General features: G+C 39.8%; 1 protein-coding gene across 1 annotated transcript in view; it reads left to right on the top strand.

Moving 5' to 3' along the window:
• The window catches only part of cd276 (CD276 molecule), a 117,393-nt gene that overhangs the window by 31,733 nt on the left and 62,989 nt on the right, over positions 1-22,671 (top strand). The window contains exon 4 of the mRNA XM_053501093.1: positions 1,304-1,600. Coding sequence (XP_053357068.1) covers positions 1,304-1,600 — 297 coding nt within the window. The remainder of the gene's footprint in view (positions 1-1,303; positions 1,601-22,671) is intronic.

Here is a 22,671-nt window from a genome sequence, read left to right as displayed (position 1 = left end):
TCTTACATTGGTGAATACAGAAGTAATGACACCAAGGAGACAAGATCATTCAAACTTTAGATTTTATCATGCTGGGAAATAATTACCATTTACAATAAATTTTCCTGAACTTTGTTTTAAATCTTATATATTACATACTGCGGTAAAATGTTTATGGAGCCGCAGGAGGGATCGTATAGGGGCAGAACAAGCCATTTGTAAACTCTTAATTTTTTAAAACTATTTTTTAAGGAAAAAAGTACACTTTTACAAGTTTAGTAATATACTCAATTCTCAAACAGTTTATGTATTTCACACTAATTAAATAAATAAAAAACTTTTTAATTTACTGTATAATTGGTTACATTTGAGATTGTAAAACGCTGCAGTTCCTCTATAATCCTACAGGTGGCACACTTTAAACTATCCACACCGAAGCATTCTGTAAAAATGAATTGCTAAGTTTGTTTAGAATTGTAACAAAATCTGATTGGACTGGGAACCACCAAGAACCGGCCCGCATTTACACTAGACAGGAGCTCAGCGGGAGCTGCATGATAATACGTCACAGGCCACGCCCACTAATCAGAAACGACCATGGCCGAAGTCAGTTTACTGGCTATTCTCCAAACTATGAAAATGTATTTCAGTATCCAAAGGCAGCTAAATCTTTTGCACTTCCACCGCTGCCACTTTTACACAGGCCCTTCTTTTAGTCCCTGTAGTCTTTCTTCAGTTTTTTTAGCTTATTTACTATTTGGTCGGTTGTTCGTGTAAAGCCTGCGACTATTAGTTCTTCTCTTATTTCCTCGTACACTTTTTTTTTTCTTAAAGCACTTTCCAATTTCTGCTGAATCTCAGCGGATGTCCAAATTGCTAAAAGCGCTTATGTTTCGTCGGCGCTCCACATTAACGGACTTTGGGTCTCCGCCATTTTTTTTTAATGCTCCCTATAACTCCGCCCACCGCTTGTGACATCACAGGTTCTCGCGACTAGACCAGCAGAGTTTAGGGGCCAGTTCGGTGCTTATTTTAGGGCACTGGCACCAATTTTTTTTCTGTGGAAAAGCGCGGCACTGGTTCCAAAATTGGGAACCGGCACGGGAACCAGAGCAGTGGAAAAGGGGTATCAGAGGGGTGGGATGAAAGGTACATAGTGCTTCCACATTAATTACGGCTCTACAGCCAATCAGGGGTGCCTGTAAGCTTTGTCACTCATTGTTCATTAGTTGCTTGAGCATCTACATCATATGGCCTATGTTGCCATTTGGATTTACTTTTTATCTTGTACATTGTTCAGTCATTTATCTTTATTTCTGTTCAGCTCCCTACTCCAAACCCCTGGTGACCTGGGAAGCTGAGACCAACCCCAAGCCCGGTGATGTCGTAGCCTTGACCTGCGTGGCGTATGGTGGATACCCCGAAGCTGAGGTGCTCTGGCAGGACGGGAGCGGGCAAAACCTGACAGAAAACGTCACCGTCTCACCTGTAGCCAACGAGCAGGGTCTTTTCACCATCAGGAGCATCTTGACGGTGACCCTCGAACCGAACAGCACCTACAGCTGCAGACTGACCAATCCGCTCCTCGGGGACGAGGGCCATGCCTCTGTCACCATCACGGGTAAGTCTGTTTCATTCCTGTCAATCATGCTCATGTCTGTTAGGTCATCTAGTTAAGCGTACTACATGGGAGATGATGTCAATGTCGTCGCCTTCAAACAATATCATTCGTTCAGAGACGCGAGAGCCTTGAATCATTTGAAACTTAATCAGAACTATCTGAAGTCAATCAAGAGTCAATTAAAATACGAGCACTGATGGTCTTTCCCCGGTTTCTCAGATGACTGTTCGCTGCCAAATGAAACCTGAAAGACAATAATGAATTGTCCAGTAATGATCCAATAAGCATAGCCATCAGTTCTCCCACTTTACTAAATGAGTAGAGTGGGTGATTATTTCTCTGATTATCTTGATAAAATGAGAAAAAAGCTTTTATCAGAGGTTTTGGGATAGGTAGAGGGTGTAGAGGTGGAAAAGATTGCTGGAAAGGTGGCTGGATTTACCCCTGGCTTAGCCCAGATATTGAAGCAAAGCAGGGGGTCAGTGAGGGTCATAGGGCTGAGCTTCAGTGGTCTGGCAAATTGTAAAGCTGACAGTGGGATGGGGTTGTGGGTGGGCTGGGGGGAGGGAATGAAAGTGGACATGCTTGACTTAACTCTGCTGCTAAAACGGAACTGGACAGAGATTAAAAAAAAAATTTTTTTCTGGCACCACCATGGCCTCAAATGACCTTGAAGTTATTTTGATGTTTGGTCTGGCAATTTAATGTATCTGTTTAATACGGATGGGAATCACCAAGGACTTGTCAATATGCTATTATCATAGGGTCAGGGTTAGCTCAGTAGTTAAGGTGTTGGACTACGGTTCGGAAGGTCCCATGTTCAAATCCCATGACCACAAAGTTACCAGTGTTAGGCTCTTCAGCAAGGCCCTCGATTGCTTATATATAAAATGAGATAAAAATGTACGTTTTTTCCGGATAATGATCATGATACGTACCCAAATCTATTTTCCCCCATCTCTAATCTTTAAATAGAATATACCGTGAACATGATATGCTTGTGAAAGGTTGTGCTGTGTACTAGAGGACGCATTTCAACCGTGTGGCCTAGTTTTATATTTCTCTCAGGATGTAAAGGTGATCTCTCTAGTCAGGAATGAAAAGAATCCTCTTTTGAAATAGGATTTGTGGAAAAAAAATGTGCAGCTTGATATCAATTTAAGAGCTTATCCAGGACATGCATGTGATTGTGTAAAGCTCTGATTGGTCAGAAGGTGTTTTCCATAGGAATAGTAGTTGGTTTACATTAACACATTTGAGAAACATGTTTCATTGTTGACACAATTCGTTTTTTGATGAGGCATGTCTAATCTGAATTAAAGCCGATCCTTTACATTTTCCAACTTCCAAATTCTGCTTGTACAGTAACATGACAAGCTACTACATTTCTTAGGTTTATTGTAACAGCGTAATTATCATGTATTGCTATATTATGCATATTCCTTTTATAATGTCTGTAAAAAAAAAAACAGTGTATATATGCATTGAAATGTATAACTACTTATACAGTAGGAGATGTGCATTTGTTTGTGCGTTCAGGTGACATCATTAGAGTAAAACCACAGAGGGAAAACCCACAGCCAAAAGCGCTGTCGTTAGCAATTAGACTGAAAAAGACGAGTGCTGTTAGGCCAAGCTTCGGAAAAAAAACATAAAAACAGCAAGGAGCGAGAATGTAAATGAGGTGGAATTAACACTGAAAAGCGGAGGGACATCCCTTCAGTTTTAAACGAGACTGGCTGGGTTTTGTGTAAAGTGTTTTGATGGGGATTACCGTACCTGGGTAAATATGTAAAGGCATCATTTTTTCTTTCAGACTCAACAGGGTTCTGGACAGAGGTGGGCAAAGTATACGTACACAAATCCTGTACTCGAGTAAAAGTAGAGATTCCCTAGGGCAAATGTTTCTTACGTAATAGTAGAAGTTCTCATTTACTTATGTACTTGCGTAAAAGTACAAAACTATCGTCCTCGTGATATATATGAAATACTACTGTATATGTACAGTAACCAGATTTGAATCAAACTTTATAAAGAAATAGTTTATCCTTCCATGGTGGAGGAGAGCTCAGGGTTTTCCATGTCGCACAGTTGATACAATCAGGATTTAAAGATCATTTTTATTTAGTTTATAAGTGTATACCTTATCACCAGTCCTGATCACGTGTGCCCAGGAGCTAAGTTTGCCATGCTGCCTGAGTGGAAGGGATGACATACTCAATCTCAGCTGTCAGTCAGAGCGGCAGTAGGCAATGATGGGTGTCTGTGTGCACAAGACGTCATGAGCAGCAGGTCAGGGGATGCGGTTGGCTGGTTTCATGAGTTATAGAGGAAGCACATGTTGTGCAGAGCCTTTACTTTGGATGCTTGATAACTGTTGGGTGCTGTGCTGGATGGTAAGTGGCGACACAAATTAGAAGACGATCAGATTGGTGTGTTATGGGGAGGGGATTGATCATTCAGATCATGAGGCGTCTACCTGAGACTAGAGGTGTGCATTAGGATGGTTATCATAGTGATTGTTTGTTATTAATCCCATATGAAACCTAACACTTCTGTTTTAAGAAACACCCACTTTGGGTTTAAATCTATTAGATTATAGAACGCTGGTGCACTAAACAGATTCGGATAGCGTGATTGCGGTTCATCCCTAGGCTGGGAAACAAGGCCTTGTAGTGTTAAAGGTTCCTGATGAAGGTACTGAAGATAATCTGGGTTAAAAGTCGGGGCTTGCATAATTGAGAAACTTAAAACCACCTTCAAAACGTCTTTCTCTCGAACTAGATAGAAGGAGAAGTTAACATGCTTCTCATTACGTGCTAATGTGTTACTATTCTGAAAAAAATCTGCACTATGCAAATGAGAATACAAACAAAATTACATTCACATAAATTTCCATTTGCTTCGCGAGCTGTGTCAGATGCCCTTGATAAATGTTCTATAACCAAACCTCAAGCTGGGGCTGGAAACTTGCTGGAAAAAAACCAAAAAAAAAACCAACCCTTAATGTCGCTCTGCTGTTTTCTGAACGGGTCTTTAAACATGCCGAGCAGTCAGAATTTGTCGTGCTTGTCGTAAATTTAACCATTAGGATCAAGACCAAAGCTGCGCAGTCAGGAAGCGATGACCATCTTTATCATCATCAGCGAAAAATTTCCATGAAGAGGGTAGACATTCATCTAAAAGCCCTGCTTGGCGTTCTTACAAGTGGGCTGTAAGCTGCAGGCTGGATCTCCAGTGCCAGCTTCACCCATCTGTAGCCCCTTCGGCTTGGCCGCAATACACACACACACACAAAAACAACAAAAAAAAAAATGTGTTAGCAAACAAGCGGCAGCTCGTGTCTCTGAGCCGCAGGATCACACATGCCTTGTTTGGTCGGAAAATGTATTCGCGTTTATTTACACCAGCTGCCGTACGGTCAACAACTTGCCTAATTAATTTTGACCTAAGCTATGTTTGCAGAGACATTTTTCAACAGCAAGTACAGGCTGTAGTCAGGCTTTTACACACTTTATTTTCATCCAGAGCAGTCGAAATGTTATCCAGAAGATACTTTTGTTTGACAGCAAATTGGGACCTATTATAAAGCAATTTTGGCAAAAAAGTGAATTATGCAAAATTCACTTTTTAGTCATTTTCAGGCATTCAAGTGGATCTTCGGTGTGCAACATACAGTGGTTGTAATTAAGCGCGTTTTTATTATGCATGTGGATGCATGTGGGGGGTACAAATAACCCTAGTGGTAGAAAGGTGTACTAGTGGGTAAAATGATTATGCAGCGCTTCAAAATCATCTACTGGAAATCAAATCAGCATAAATGAGGCAGGAGTTGCTGAGTTCAGCACTCACAAGATGCAGACTGATGACACTAATAGATTATAAAGTAAAATCTTATAAAAGGAACATTTAAAGATTGGGATCAGTTGAATAATGACGCATCTTATCTTCATCGAATAACAGACACTACAGTAAATTAAATAAAACACAAGGTAAATATCCGTGCCGTCCCAGAGCTACTAAGTTCATTCAGTCATTTATTTATTTTCCACACTGTTTTTGTGGTATAGGGATGTGCAATCCACATTGTCCAGTCCAGTTCCAGGGAGAGAAGGGCTTAAGGTTGGTGATACCCTGGGTAGAATGCTAACCCATTGAATCAATCAATCAATCAATCCAGCAATCAATCAATCCATTCATCTATCCATCCATCCATCCATCCATCCATCCATCCATCTAGATAGCTCTGTATTCCAACCAGGGACTTTGGATGCCAATGGTGACCATTATAGTTATTCCCATTTTGTTCAACCGTTGTAAGACCTCAGATCAATATTCACACGCACATTTGCACGCACATTCACACACTACAGGCAATTTGGGAACGCCAGTTAGCTTAATCTGCATGTCTTTGGACTGTGGGAGGAAGCCATAGAACCTGAGGAAACCCACCAAGCACGGGGGGAAACATTCAAACAGACCTGAACCCAGGACCCGAAGGTGCAAGGTGACAGTGTTAACAATTAAGCGGGGTCAGGGGTAGCTCAGTGGTTAAGGCATTGGACTACGGTTCGGAAGATCCCAGGTTCAAACCCCACAACCACCAAGTTGCCACTGTTGGGCCCTAGAGCGCGGCCCTTAACCCTCAACTGCTCAGATGTGTAATAAGATAAAAATGTAAGTCGCTCTGGATAAGAGCGTCTGCCAAATGCCTAAATGTAAATGTAAATGTAAATTAAGCCACCATGCAATCATGCCCAAACAATCATGCCCAATCATACACTAGGGGGGAAATTGAAATTGAAAACAACATGTCTTTGGACTGTGGGAGGAACCACACAACACATGCACAGACAGGAGGTGATATTTAATCCTCCAACCCAGGAGGTATGGGACAGTGCTAACCACTGAGCCACCCTGACACCAGCTTCTAAATCCAGTTGGGGATATCAAATGCACAGACATACTGTACTGATAGTAAATATGTATATGTACCGTTTTCTTAACATGACCCACGACATCTGTTAATAACCCAGGGGTAAAAAGTCAACTGGAGGATGGCTCCAAAATGCATGGTGATCCCCATGCTAAAATCGCCAACTTTACAACAGAAATGAACATGTTTATTACAAATTATTCATTGTACTGTTGGCCCTGTGTTGACATGCATATGACACATAAACGGAACTTGAACTTGATAAGGGGCGTGGCTGATTTGAGTTACAGTCGCATTGCAGGTGTCGAACTGCAAGCTGCCTTTGCCTATGGGACGACGTGTAGAGTATGGATGACGGATTTCAATCAAATGCATTAGCATATAAATTAATATTAGTCACTATATCATTTTAGCTAGACTTAAGCTGAGCTGGGCAGGTTTCAAACAACAGCCAGGCTGTTTGCTCTGCCCATTTGCCCATTTATGGATTAACTGGGGTTTAGGCGGAGTCAGCTCTTGCCATGATGATGACAACCAGAGCTCCCACCAGAGCATCAAAACAGCACTTTAGGAAACCTATGTGTGACATCACGGGGGGTTTGTCCGGTTCTTTTTATACAGTCTATGGTTATAATCACCATAATGTGCTTTTTTAAAGAACCAGAACGAGCGTGGTTGTGCACATCAAGCATATCACTTTAAAAAGGGTGGGATTTTCAAGTAGCTGTTGCATACCGCTGTGTATCCGCATGTATGACAAATAGCAATTTCCTTCCACATATAACCGACTCTTATGCACTAAAATAACATTTGTTTTGCCTACACTTTGATAAATAAGAACCCGATCTCTTCAAGATAATACTTTATGAAAGTATACGACATAACTGTGGGAAACTAAGGGAAAAAATGCTCAGAGAGATTTAACACTTGAAAAAATTGTCAGTACTCGCAAATGTTAAAAGTGGGTTAAGGATTGCCTGTAAGTGTTCTTTTAAAGACATTTATAGTGTCGTCTTGTTTGCGGGGAGAAAAAAAAAACATCTGCAGCTTTGCGGTCTCGGTCAAGGTGACCAAAAAAAAAAAGGCAAATTCTGAAAAAAGTCTCAAATGTTGGATGTTGCCTTTTCCACCCCAAAAATGTTTTTACAGGGAATAGTGTATTATAATGTAATGTGAACAAAGGTGCTGTCGTCCTGCACCTCCAGGGTTCAGGTTTGATTCCCAGCCAGGCTCCATTCCCGTCTCTGTGTGCATGGAGTTTGCATGTTCTCCCCGTGCTTGGTGCGTTTCCTCTGGGTACTTCGGTTTCCCACAGTACAATGATATGCAGGTTAGGCTTATTGGTGTTCCCAAATTGCCTGTAGTGTGTGTGTGTTGTGTGTGTGCCCTGCGACGAATTGGCACCCTGTCCAGGGTGTACCCCGCCTTGTGCCCTAAGTCTCCTGGGATAGGCTCCAGCAACCCCCCAATTATGCATAATAGACATTTACCTACATCACGTTGAAAACAGCTTTGCTTTACAGCATTCAAACCATTGACACAGTTCTACAGAAAAGAAATAACCAATTAATAAAGATTCTGTGTTAATAATATACAGGTAAGTAATTAGTTCTTAATGACGTTTTAGGTATAAGAGCCTGAAAATATACTGAATGGCAACTATGTTCCAATAAACAAGGCAAAAGACTGAAGAGCAACATGAGAGACATTAATTAAGAAAGTAAACGAGGGAGAGAAATTAATTGGAAAGAAATGGAAATTTAAATTTTAAATGAGAGATGGAGAGTGAGGTCTTTATCACAAGTTGTACTTGTTCTAATACGTAACCGTTTCTATGGTAAATAATTAAACAGGGACAGGTGTGTACTGTATGTTGGATACTATACAAAAATTGGAGATCAAACCTACTGTATTTGCAAGTTTGTATTTTTTTAAACACCATGATGTTTGACATCATATGTGATCAGCATCCGTGTAAACAGTAAAGCTAAAAAGAATGGAAAATTTTGTCCATGTAAACGTTCTAGTTGATATTCAACAAAGAGACATTTTGGAAAGTGTCTCCAATGCGAGTATTTTCCAACATGTAAAAGTCTTTAGCATGGAATAGATCCATTTAAAGCCCACTTTTTCCCCACCTATTAAAAGCAAGTAAAGTAAGTGAGCTGCTATTACATTGTGCTGTAACAATACTTGTAACTTTACAGTATGACTGACCTAAATAGTTGATTATTTTTCTATTATTTTCCTAAAGGGAACATGGTCCTTATTCATCAGTGTCTGGCATGATATCGTTCCCAATGCTTTGAATCAATTTAAAATACCTTATCTTCTTTAACTTAGGTTTAATCAGGTATTATGTCAGAAGACCTCGTATGCTAAAAATCGAAGCATTGTTTTAGTGTATACATCAAAAAGTTTGTGGACACCTGAACGTCATGTATAAATCTTCCCTGAAACATTCTCACAAATTTAGAAGCACGCATTTGGATAAAATATCTTACAATTTCCGTGTGCCGCAGGCTTCATTAGCCGACATCAGGGGCTGATATAACTGATGCTCTTGTGGCTGAATGAACACAACTCCTCATAACCACATTAAAAAAGATAAATGTAGTGAAAAGCTTTCCGAAATCTGGAATAGAATCTTCATTAAATACATTTGGTTCTGATGACCAGTCGGGTGTCCAGAAACCATAAAGTGGCCGTGCAGTCTACCTCTAATAAGGTAAGTAAAGTATTTAAAAGGTCTAAATTATTCGCAGATTCCTGAACATCTTTTCAGAACATTTTTTTCAGACCCTTTTAAATGAATTTTTTTCCAATATAAAGCTAATCTGCCTGCCTGTAGAGATGGGAATTTTGCTTCGCTGTGCCATTATCTTTCCTTTTTACACTCCCATGCACGCTACACCATCCCCTAATTCCCCCCCCCACCCCTCACCGCACCCTCTATTTCCATAGCCTGTCCCGGCATATGCATCCTCCTAAATTACTACCTTCCAAAGCTGGGCACAGTAAGCAGGAACCTCAAAATGAGCAAAGCAAGAAACGGAGGAGGAAAGAACATAGCTGTGGGGTTGAAATGAGAACGAGAGGGGTGGAGGGAAGACAGAGAGGGAAAGCGGAGAAAGATGGAGCCAAAAACAAAATGCTGTATCAGTCGTGGTGCTCTTCCTCCCACCACTTCTTTCCAGGTCTAATTTAACTGTAATTAGCGCATGCAGAGGCAGGAGAAACAGCGCTCTAAATGAGTGGGTTGTCAGCAGAGCTGCATTCTGCGCTGTTCCCCTGATGGAGCTCGGGATTAATTACTGTCTTAAGCACTTCTCCTTGTAAATATGGCCTTGCCGCACTAACCACGCTTCAATAAATAACCCAAAATCGGAGAGAGAGCTAAAGATTTGCTAATTTTCTTCTTTTTTTTTTTTTTTTTTTTCAAACATGCTAGTATGTACTGCAGGTGCCGGGGTTGGACTTAATCAAATTAGCGCGAAAGGCCTTCTCTCTGTATCAAGGCTACTTGTATTAAATCTTTCATTTTCTACCCGAAGTGAATACTAAGAACTATCGCGGTTCATAAGGTTTAAACTCCCGCCTCTCTGATAATGCCTTCTGATCGGATTTATTCCCAAGAAACTCGACTGCTTATACATTTTTATGATTTTTACACGTCACATAGGAACCGTCATCCGCCTTTCACGAATTGCTAATCTAAGCCACGAGGAGCTCCATAGTTTAGGCTTTTATTTAGAAAACAGTGCAATTGTGAATGCAATACTGATTTAGATTGGAACACTCCCAATATAACACTTTCATGACCTAAAAACAATGTCTTTGAACATTATTACAGCACTACGACAACACCTCCAGCTGTAACCTTGTGCTTACGAAGGGTTCCCAGTGTTCGTTTCGGTCTACCTGGGAACATTGTGAGAACATGGTGAAACTGTTATTACAAATGACTTGACGTTGTTATAATAGGATGATCTGCCTTAGCTAGAGGAAAGGCATGTTAAAGTGAGAATAGCAATCGGCCACATTTTGCAGGATGTTTATATCGACATCACATTCCGATAAAACAAAATGATTGTGTAAGTATATTATTGGAGCTGTGGAACATGACAAAATATGTTGTAATGCGATTTAAAAAATAGTTGCCCTTAAAAGAGGGGGTCAGTCTGGCTGATGCATGGGTCATGCATCCACCCCTCTCATTAACTGTAATTAACTAGGCCTCTAGGCCACGCCTCCTTTCCTGGGATACAGAGGCCACACTTCTTCAATGAAACTTTTAGACATAGAAGCCATGCCTCTCTTTGTTCAGGATCAGACAGAGAAAACACCATCATCACTGAGACTGCTAGAAACAAAGGTCACGCCTCCTGTCCTGGAAGTATAATACACAGAGGCCACATCTCCTTCACTGGGACGGTTAAACACAAAGGACACAACTCCTTTCCTGGGACACAGGGGCCACGCCATCATTAATGGGACTTTTCAACAAACAATACACACCTTCTTTTCTGAAAGTTTTAGGGCATATTCACATTAGGGATTGGTTCATTTTGATAAGTGAGAACACAATTGTTCCGTGCTTGGGAACTGCACCGAGTCCGCTGGAAAAGGTGGTCTAGGAAATGGTACATGGTACTCGGATCAAATCAGATATGGAAGCCAAACGTACCTGAGAATGGAAGGAGATCGCTTTTTAGACATGATGCCATCAGTTCCATCTGTGTCCAAAATCTCTTGTTCACATGGCATGCGCCAGTCTTATCCTTCGCCCTCCACTGCCATAGCTGATAAAGGAGGAAGGCACGCGATAGTGTTAATCTTCACATTTTTTTTTAAATATCAATAATGTTATACATAAGCGAAGATTAACTTCTTTGTTCTCTAATTCTCTTTGTTTAATGGCAGCTTACAAACCAAGTAGGTGCATGCTGCCATCTGATGTATCGGAGATTGTAATTGCGCAGTGTACCCGAGAACGGAGCTCAAAAATCAATTGTTGTTGTGTAAAGCCACACTTTTAATAAATCAACACCTTCTGACCAATCAGTATTAAGAAGTCAATAGCGCAGTAATAAATAGAATTATTGAATAACACCAGCTAATAAATCTGACAAATAGCAATACCCGTGTTAGTCCCGATAAGATACCTGTGTTAGTCCCGATAAGATCTTTAAACACTAAAGATTAAAGCTTCAATGATGGGAGAGTCGGCGCGACTCTCCCATCATTGAAGCTTTAATCTTTAGTGTTATTTTCTTGCAGTTAGAGTCAAATTGTATGCTTAAAACAAGGCACTTCTTTTTAAATAGGAGCCACAGTTTTTACTATGTCGAGTTGTTTTTAAATCCTGTCGGAGGGAGCAGTTTTATACGGATCTGCCTCGGCACAGAGATATAAAAGAATACTACTCTCAGCATTTTTTTAAGAGCTAAATAGTGTATATCCTCCTTAAAATGCCCAGGCTGTCCCTATCAAAAGCTCCGCTCATTTATTTACATCCCTTTAAGTTTGGGCTTAACTCTCCGGGAGATACGGGCGTAAATGAGCACCGCAAAGCATGTTTGCTACCTTATTTAAATTGCTTTTGTTCCGGGCCTTTAAAACAGTCTAAATCAATGTCGGCCTATACACAAAGCCTATTGTCTTTTGGTGTAATGTATTTTCCATTAGGCATTTACCCGGAGACTCGCGCAGCTGCTGTTAGCTAGCTCCTTTCTCCCGTTTAGTGCAGTAATTGATTGCAGGGTGTGAAATGCAACTTAAACACGGCCACAATATGGCTTCCTTCCAACGAGGAAAGGAAGTTGTTAAAGCAAATATAGGGCATTTCTTTTTTCTTTTTAAACTTTCAGGCTTAGTTTGTATGCTGCTCACTTTACTGTAAGTTAGCTAGAAGGCAAAGGATGTAAAAATAAAATTCACATTTTTAGACATGGTTAAAGTCAAAAGTTTGGACACACTTTCTAATTAAGTGTTCCATATTCTAGAACAATACTGGAGATTTTAAAACTATGAAATAACACATGCATCAGTTGTCATTGTTACATAACATTTTGGCTCATCTAGAGTGACTTACATTTGTGTTTCATTACACATGTGAGCAGTTGAGAGTTAAGATCCTTGCTCAACTTGGTAGTCGTGGGATTTAAACCTGGGATAGTTCAGCCTTAACCACTAAGCTACCCCTATTCTAAGACATGGAGGTCTTACAAGAACGGTTTTGTTAAGTGCATCTGCAAAACCCATCAAGCACCATTATGGAACTGGCCCTCATGAAGACCTTCTCAGGAAACCAAGACCAACAAGTTCAAGTAAAATTACCAGCCTCAGAGATGTCCAACTGACAGCACCTCAGATCAGAGCATTTAAGAATGAATGAAGAAAGAAATAAAAATGAGAAAAGACCATGGAATTTGATGGTGCGTCTAAACTTCATTCATGTATTTATAGTAGAGCTCTTGTAAGTGCATGCAGAGAAGAGATGCTTCAAAGTGTGTGTGCTTTGAAATTGGACAACTGCAAACTGTCAATGGATGAACTATAGACATAAATGTTATTTAAACCGTTTCAAACAGATACTCAGTTTCTTAAAAATAGCTGAATTAGACCTTAGAATCAAGTGCATTGTGAATTCAGTTTAAGTGTCCCCTTGAAATTCATGTTTTGGACTGTATGGATGCATGAAAAAAAACGAAACCCCAAAACCTAACACACACTCCAAAATAATAAAAATTGAAAACAACAATTGAGTAATAATGAAACCTAATAGGCTTTCCATAAAGAGTACTTAAACAGGTATTTACGCATTGGCACTGGATGCACACAATGCACTTGATTCTAAGGTCTAACGCATTCAGCCGTATTTATTTCTCTGCATGCACTTACAGTAGCTCTACTCTGATTACAGGCCTACACTACAGTACCAGTCACGAGTTTGGATGCACCTTCTATTTCCATGGTCTTTCCTAATTTTTATTTCTTCCTATATTCATTAATAATGGAGTTTATGGTCGTCAAAACTTTATGGTGAGGTTAAATTGGCAACGCTGCCAACATTGGCGCAATGACTTTGACAAAAGAACATCGGAAAACAGTATAACTCACGTCCCTAACAGAGTGCTGCAAAAATGAAGTGGGGCACCAACTCCGGTTACGGCAGCGGGAACACTGACCATCAAGGCATCTAGTGAGCCTTTTAAATGCGTACACGTGATAATTTGTGCCACACAAACTGTAAACCGTATAGCGTTTGGATGCACCTCATGGAAATTGTTCCAAAAGAAAATGACATGACAACACTAAGAGATGAGTGACATGAGATCCACACGCCATTGTGTCCATCCCAGTCTCTAAGCAGAATTCTAAACGCAGTTAGAAACTTAAGGGACCCTGGATGAGGTCAGACGTTGTGCAAATGCGTATTAATAGACATAAACACTCTATATAAAGGTTTTAGTTTAGTTGTTTCGTAAACTTTGTCACATCATTGAATGCCATCGTGACGTCGTTTCGGGCGAATTACAGCGGTCACCTAGGGTTAGGGTTCCTGCTGGGATGTCTCTTTGGTCCTGTCAGTGTACTTCTCTCTCTCTCTTTCACACGTACACTGATTCTTCCATGCTTCATAACAACTCAGGCAGGCTGACCTTTCGTCAGATGTTAACACAGTCATCTGTTCGTAAATTCATACTGAGTGTTTGTGTCGTCCCTTAATGCTCAGCGTACACACTGTGTCGGATAGCCGAACCTTTCCTAAGCGACCTGTCATAGCCTTTAGCTGTCTGTGTTTAAACCTAAACCGCCGTTATAGCGCTCCGATTACCTCCTTGAGGTGCAGTTTTCTAATCGTTGATCGTCACGGTCATCGACATTTTGTTTACAGATGCTCATGCTCTCTGTTAAAGGTACTGTTTAAACATTATGCAGTGCAGTTTACTTGTATTGTAGGAAATTGTTGTAATTCTTCCTATTTAACCTCAAGATCGGTTTTAACCAATATCAGCATCAATGCATATCTAGTTTATGTCGAAGCTAAAGCTTTTGGATTTGTGAGCTCCAATGTTAAACCATACAAAAGACAGAGCTCTGATCTCATTATCTCTTCTGTTTACATCATTGCACATGTCTGTGTGTTTTAAACCATATACAGCACATTTTGCATCACGTACTGTAGGCGTCCAGAGGTGTCTCAATTCATGTTGAAACTCCATGTTGCAGTAAAGGTGCTGCATCACTCACACAGCCTCATGGTGAAGCGGGAAATATCTTAGCTAGTCCTGTTTTGAAATATTGCGTCTCTAGTAGTAGCGACAGAAACTTCAAAGGTATGATGACATGATCAAACATGATGAAGCATGCTTTGCGTATTTTGTGCTTTGTTTCTTTGAGTCACAGGTGACAAATTTATTATGATTTTGTGAAACGCTATAACTTCACATGCAACAGTTTTGTCCCAATGGACTAATCAGTCTACAGTTGTATTTATGGCCATGTTATAAATGCCATTTAGTATCAATAATACGTTGGTTGAATTTCATTTTATTTTATAAACCATTTTCTTTAAAACGTTTATTGAAGATTATGAGAAATATTACTAACAATACAAAGACTTTTGTTCATTTTCTAACGATAAACTTTAGTTTGTATGTATTACTATCACTATTTTTACCAGTTTCACTGTAGAGATTTTTGACTAGAATGTTTTGTTATAGACCAAGATGTGCCTGCATTTATCGAAAATGAGAAAGCCCCAAAATTTGATTTATCTCATTTTGCTGTGAAACTGTTTAAACATTCTTGCATATAAAGGTCTGCAAAAATTAAATAGACACCTGCAGTTTTATAATAAATGTTATGCATTATGGCTTAGTTATTAATACATTATTAATAGTTTGTTGACCTTTAATTAGTGGCTTTAGGAGTAATAACTTGATCACTAAGACATCTTTGATGTTTTAATCTTTTCTTTAAATTGAGCAACAACTTTGTTAACAATAGAAAGAGGTGTTTCAAGAATCCTACTTATTTGTCCCTGGAAAAGTCCACCCTCGGATCAACCAACAACCTGGCCCCTTCGAAAAATCTGAAGGAAACGAATAATAGTCAGAATATTGTCAACAAATTTTGGTGCATACGATACATTTTATTAATAAACTATGGGGTCTGTTGACATCTTGCGTGTCCTTTTTAAAGGCGATCGTCATCGGAAGCTCCTGAGGCAACTGGTGTAAAAAAATGCACAAGTAGCCCATTCCAGTGCACACACGTCCCTCGCACTTTCCCGTCCAAGAACAAAAGACTCAGATATTTTTAAAAACGAGGCCTGCATTATTAAATTCCCCGCATCGATTCGGTGCAGGATCATAATACGCAGACTAAAAAGGTCGAGACCTTTCTAAAGTGTCTCTGAGTTTCAGCCACACATTACCGAGTCCTTTTAGTTGGTTTCCTGTGAAATATCTTCCCAGTCTTATTGATCCGGCACCTCTAATAACAGACCTGGAAATCTTCGGGGTTGGACACAGCTCTCCATTTCACTTATAGCCATAAACTCTGGGAGTACAGTTGAGACTTTTTTTTTTTTTTTTTTTTTAGAAAGTCAATGAAATGGGGCATTTATTTGTTGATTTTTATTGTGTGGCCAGAAAGTGGAAGCTGAAGGTTATTTTCTAGTCTAGAGGTCAGACAGCATAGCACCGAGAGCGTGACAGAGAAGCTTGGGGGTTTACGTCATGCCCAGAGGGAGAATATCTGTAAAGAGAGGAAGTAAAGGAATGCTTATGGATTTTTTATGTCTTTAGTGTATTTGGCACATTTGTCTGTATTGAGAAAAGAAATGTACTTATAATGGAAGTCTATGGGGGTTTGTTGAGGAAGATTAAAATGCAGAATGATGTAATGCGAAATAAAAACGGCACTGTTATTTTCTAGCAATGAACATGATTTTAACTTGTTTAGAAAGGCCATATGAATAAATAAATAAATAAATAAATAAATAAATAATGTACAGTATATACATAATAATAGATTATTTTAAGTAAAACAAAAAAACTAAATGATAACAAATATGCTCAGCAGGTGCCATAGATAAATAATAATTTGAAATTAAAATAAAATTATATTAAATCAAAATAAAATAATAAAAAGATAAGGATTATGTTCAAAAATAAACAGAACAAACAAAATGTTATATGCAGTAGATTAGTAAAGGTTAGTTTTAAAGAAGTGAAAACAGTTTGTTTTGTTGATTGCTGAATCAATTATTTATTTACATTTTATATTCTTGGTGGTGCTAGTTATTATTTTTATTAATATTATTATACATTTATTTTTTTACAATTATTTTTAATTACATTTTCTTCCCTCTGAAAAGTTCATTTATTTAGCAGCGTGCTCATTTATTTAGACTCCTCTTGATTTCATGCTACAACATCTAAGAGGAAGACTGCTGGAGAAAGTATAAGAGAAGAGCGCTCCTCTTAAAGAAATTCTGTCGTTACGTAATCTGCTGCAGCGGATGAGCCACCATCAAAGCGCAGCACACTCTCTCTTTGAACTGATGAAAAAAAAAAAAAATTAAATAAAATGTATTTGCATGGATGTGATATGATTTTTTTTGCTTTGGTGGATGTGGTTGTGGTTTGGTTTTTGGTTTTAGTCCAGCGAGGGGATGTCATGGTTCTCTGGAGTAACTGATTTATCCGTCTGCCTCAAGAGCAGAGCATCAAAGACCTGAGAAGGGAAAGAGCGCTGATTTTCACACACACTTTGTGCTCTGCAGACCAGTACGGTGATATAAAACACTGATTATAAAGATAGAGGAAAGAGTTTTCAGCTTTATTCCATGGTGCTTATTTGTGTGTTTGTTGAACAATATTAAAGGCAAGGACGGATTTTTTCAACGTTTTACTGCACTGAGTAAAAATATTTACATTATTTTTATCTATATGTTTAGGGGAATGAAGGAAAGAAAGGAATGAAAAAAGGGAGGCTATAAGTAAAGAATTAAATAAAGAAAGGAATGAATGGAATGGATGAAATAAGATGAAAGAATAAAAAGCAGGAAAGGATGAAAGGCACAAAGGAAAGAAGGATGGAAGGAAGAAAGGAAAGAGAAAGAAAGAGGGAGGCTTTAAATAAAGAAGGGAAGAAAGGAAGGTAAAAATGGAAGGAAGCAGGAAGGATAGAATAAAGTCAAAATGGTCTGAAAGGGGAAAAACCTTTGAAAAGGATAGAAGGAAATGACACCAAAAGGAAGAACAGAAAGATGGAAAATAAGATAAAGGAAAAGTTAAGAAAGATACAAGAAGGGGATAAATAAAAAGTAGAAAGGACTTAAATAAAGCAAGCAAAGAAGGGATGAAAGAATAAATATGAGATAAAAAAGGGACAAGAATCAAGGTAGGAAAAAGTGTAGTAAGGAAAGAAAGGAAGGGAGGGATGCTAAAAAGGAAGGAAGGACATGAAAAAAGGGATGGAAGTTAGGTATAAACAAAGATAAGAAAAAGATGAAGGAAGGAAAAAATAGGAAGTGATGGAGGGCAGGAAATGAGGAAGGGAAATGGCTGAGGAAATAAGAATGGAAGTATGAAAGGATGAATGGGGATAAGGAAGAGAGGAAAAAGAAAGAAAAAGGATAGAAAAGGAGGGAGGAAGGCAAGAAAGGTGGGAATTTAGGGACATACGATGGAAGTAAAAGGGAAAATGATGGTGGGTTCAAGAATAAATGAAGGAAAGGGAGTGGAAAGGAAGACGGCAGTGCATTCCTGGCTCACATTTTGGCCTAAAACATTTAAATAAGGGCAATACGAAAGCTTGTTACGACTGTGTTGAAAAGCAAGGAACTTATGTCAGAAAATGACGTCTTTGTCTTTTTTAAGAGTTATGACGAGTAACGATGAGATCACGGCATATAAGGTGAAAAGCTGTCTCTTTCAGGATCTCCTGCAGGAACGCACTCTTAGTTTTCTTTCCTTTTTCCCTTCTAACAGCCTCGCAGTGAAGACGCGGTGTACTGTAGGTGATGTAAACCACAGCAACTGTTTTAAAATTCCAAAACATCCATCATCCCGATGCGTTTTAAAAGGCCTATTCTTCTCTTCAGGACTTTTTAAAACAAAGGTGAAAAGGCAGCCATGTAAAGTACAGTGAAGTTCTTCTCATCAGTGCTTGTTAGGAAGCTGGAATCAGAGATTATACAGAGCACCCAGGCTGAAATCAATCATTCCGGATCGGTAGGGACACATAGGGACACGTAGGGACACAGGGAAGCGTATCGATACGGCTTAGCGTAGCGCTTGAGTCTCGCGTACCTGTGGGACTGGAATTTGCCCGTTCTCCCAGCGGTCGGTGTCTTTCCTCTAAATACTCTATTTTCTTCTCTTATACATGTGTCCTGAAAAGACATTATAGTATTATATGTGTCCAACTTTCCCATGGTGTGTGATCCTCCTCGTACCCTGAGCTCCCTTGGCCAAACGGATAATGAATGAATCATTACTTGTTTAACTTTTATACGACGTGTATCTAGATGCCCAGGGAGACGGAGACAATAGAACCCCTAGGCCTTAGCGCTCTTTAACTGGTAGCGTAAATCATTAAAGCTTATAAAAACCCAACCTATTTTGTCAAATAGACACATTACGGGCTGAAATGTTCTTGATGCTCGAACGCCCACATTGTTTTTTTTTTTCTGGGAATGGTTTGCAAGCCGGTTTCATCATCTTGTGCTCTAACTTAGCTGTTTCTTGTGTGTGTGTGTTTTCTTTTTTTTTTCTTCTTTTTTTTCGCTCTTTGATAGGAGACGCAGGCATAATGAATAGCTTAGCCTACTTTTTTCACGTCATGTCAAGGTTGTTCTAAGCGATGGCGAGCGTCGGTTAATTAGACATTTCTTTCTTCGGCTTTATTGCGCGCCAACAGCAGTCAGCCGTTTTAATCAAAGAGAGCTAATTCCCTGATTTTGTAGTGCAAGTGGCAGGTTCCTGCTGTGTATGAGCTTCACGTTCCAGCGCGTGTTATAAACCACACGCGGCTTGTCTCGCAAGGTTAAGGCTCATACAGACAGATCTGATAGTCTTCCCTTACTTTGGAAAGAGATTGCAGATTTTACAGTAAGCTTTCAAACTTTTTTTCAGTTTGTTTAATTTTTTTTTTCTTTGCACATTAGTGTTGGCAGAACGAATTTTTTCTGCTCAAATACTATTAAGATTAGAATAATATTTGCATATTCAAAGGGGGGGAGGGGGCGTTAAGAAGTCTTAGAGGCCTCGTTATGATGAGAGAAAAAGGCTAGGAAAGTAAAGAGAGATGATATGAGATGCTTCTTCGGAGGATAATGAGTTTTTTTATTGTTTAGCGCATGTTAACAGTCAGTTACATGCGTTCATATACTTACAGTATGTTTGTCTTACAAATGCGAGGATCAAGGTTAGAGGATCAGGCGTACCTGGGCAAATATCTCTCTAGGTGACAGAACGTGGAAAATGTCCCATATCTTTGAGAAATGTGTAACAGCCAATCACGATCCCAAGATTATAAAAGTTGTATAGTGTAACTGTGTCATGTTTCGGTGATTATAAATCGATGGGATTGATTACATTGCTGTGCTAGACAGTGCTGGTCCATATTAGACCAACCTCCAGTTAAAACCTAAATACTCCATCCATCAGTCCATCCATCCATCCAGACATTCATTCATCTATACCACTTGCTTACACAATGTAATGAGAAAATTAATGTTGCGATTATTTTGCTATTATTTAAACTGCGACATGCAACTATTAAGGAGTCCTTTACATGTTGCGTCTAAAAATGTAAGCAAAAATGCTCAAATGTGTTCAGCAACTCACGTTCTTATTACGTGCATTGCTCTGCTACTAAATTTATATTAATAATAAAAATTTATTACTGTATAAAAATGCCATGCTAGGGTGCACATTATCCTTTAAGCGTGAAAAAAAAAACACGGAGAATTACACTAATTGATTCAGGATGACGGAGAGGGTGAAGCTGATAGGTTGGTTCTGGTCAACGAACCCGTGATGCACTTGCAGCATTTTGAAAAGCTGGTAGACAAGCATGGAAAAGTTTTTTTATTCAGTTGTATTTATCTAGGCTAGCACCAACTAATGGCAAAAAAATATATTAATTAAGGCAATGTTTGCCAATATTTATTTAACACCTCAAAATTATTGGAAAAATATACAGCTACTTAAATTATTAACAAACTAGTCTAAACAATTTCACATGTCCATATTGCGATTTTAATTTTGATGCGAATAAATTGTGCAGCGCTATATACCACCTTAGCGACACGGTGGTGCATTAGTTAGCCCTGTCACCATGCACCTCCAGGGTCCGGGTTTGATTCCCAGCCAGGCTTCATCCTTGTCTCCGTGTGCCTGGAGTATCCATGTTCTCCCTGTACTTGATGGGTTTCCTCCTTCTTCTCCGGTTTCCTCCCACAGTCTAAAGACCTGCAGATTAGGCTAATTGGTGTTCCCAAATTGCCCGTAGTGTATGTATAAGTGAGTGTAAGAATGTGTGCCCTGCGATGAATTGACACCCTATCCAGGGTGTACCCCGCCTCGTGCCCTAAGCCTCCTGGGATTTAAGCCTAAGCCTCCTGGGCTCCAGGCCCCTGCAACCCTGAATACAGGATAAAGCGGTATAGACGATGAGTGAGTATATACCACCTGTCCTGTGTAGAGTTTTGGGGACCTGAAATCTATCCCAGGTATCTCAGGGCACAAGGCAGATACACCCTGGATGGGCTGCCAACTCATCACCGGACACAAGCATATATACTCACATACCTAATTGTACACAACTGCCAGTTAACCTACTGCGGCTTAGCACTGTTGCCTTGCACAAGTCCTGGGTTTAATTCCAGTGTCGGGAATTTTGCATGTTCAGGGGGGAAGTTTGGAGTGTTTCCTCTGGGTTCTCTGGTTTCCTTCCACAGTCCAAAGACATGCAGATAAGTTAATTTGGCATTCCCAAATTGCCTGTAGTGTGTGAAAGTTGACTTAAATGTTGACAGAGGTTCCTAGAGGACCCAGAGGAAACCCACTAACATGCCAACTCCAGGGACAAAGACCAGAGATTCGACCCCCCAAGCCTGGAAGTGTCAGGTGACCGCGCGAACCATTATCCATTAATGCTTTTTTTTTTTTTGTCCATGGAGTTTGTGGCTTGTACACAGAACAATAATTTTTCTCTATCGCCCTTTAATTAAGTTCTAAACTAATGGAAGTCTGCAACTTTTCTAACTTCTTCCCAACCCTCCAGCAGTATCCGGCAGGACGCTAGAAAAATCTAACACTCACACCACACATGCTCCCTCTCTTCAATCAGCGTCTCCTGCCTGACACCTCATCAGGTTAGATCAGAGTGAGTGTTCGGCTCCTGATCGCTGTCACTCCTGATTGCCCGCTACACCTCCTCGCTCTCAGCGAGAGGCCTTCTTGTTTTAAAGCTAATTAAAAATTTAGAGTGCATGACCTTTTAAACTGATTATAGTGGCTGAAGTTTCCATCGTCTTCTCCTGTCTGCCGAGAGAGTGAGAGATAGAGATAGAGACAGGCGTGCAACGTGGAGAGCTTAAATAGAGTAGCGGGGGAAAAAAAAAAATCGATAGTCCAGTGGAGTAGCGATGGAGCCGGTGTCAATCAGGAGACGAAACATCTCATCCTCCACCTGGCTGGAGTTTTATTTGTGTCTATTTGTTGGTCGGGATAGAAAATTTCCTCATTGCGGCGATGTCCTACATTCCAGGCGCCTTCTTCTAATGAGACAACCTTTCCGTCCTTGCTCTGTACACCACAAATTCTTAATTAGTTGTTCCACTCGGCTTCGTACTTTTTATTTCCTTTTTTAAAAAAAAACCTCACTCAGTCTATTTTTTAGACGAAGAGCAGAAAGTTTGCCTGAAATGGCACTCTCGTCCGCAACGCAGTTTTTTTCTTCTTCAGTAATTAGGATGAATTATGTCTAAGTGCTTTATTGCAGGCTTAGGATTTTATACTGTGTGTGTTTTTTTTTTTTTTTTAAACCAGGACACACAGGTGAGGGAGGAGGTTTCATTACCACATCGGTCTATTTTGTTAGGAGATGC

This window comes from Clarias gariepinus, chromosome 7 (genome assembly GCF_024256425.1).
Source record: "Clarias gariepinus isolate MV-2021 ecotype Netherlands chromosome 7, CGAR_prim_01v2, whole genome shotgun sequence".
Lineage (NCBI taxonomy): Eukaryota > Metazoa > Chordata > Actinopteri > Siluriformes > Clariidae > Clarias > Clarias gariepinus.
Note: the sequence above shows the minus strand (reverse complement) of the source record. Positions and strands in the feature narration are given on the sequence as shown.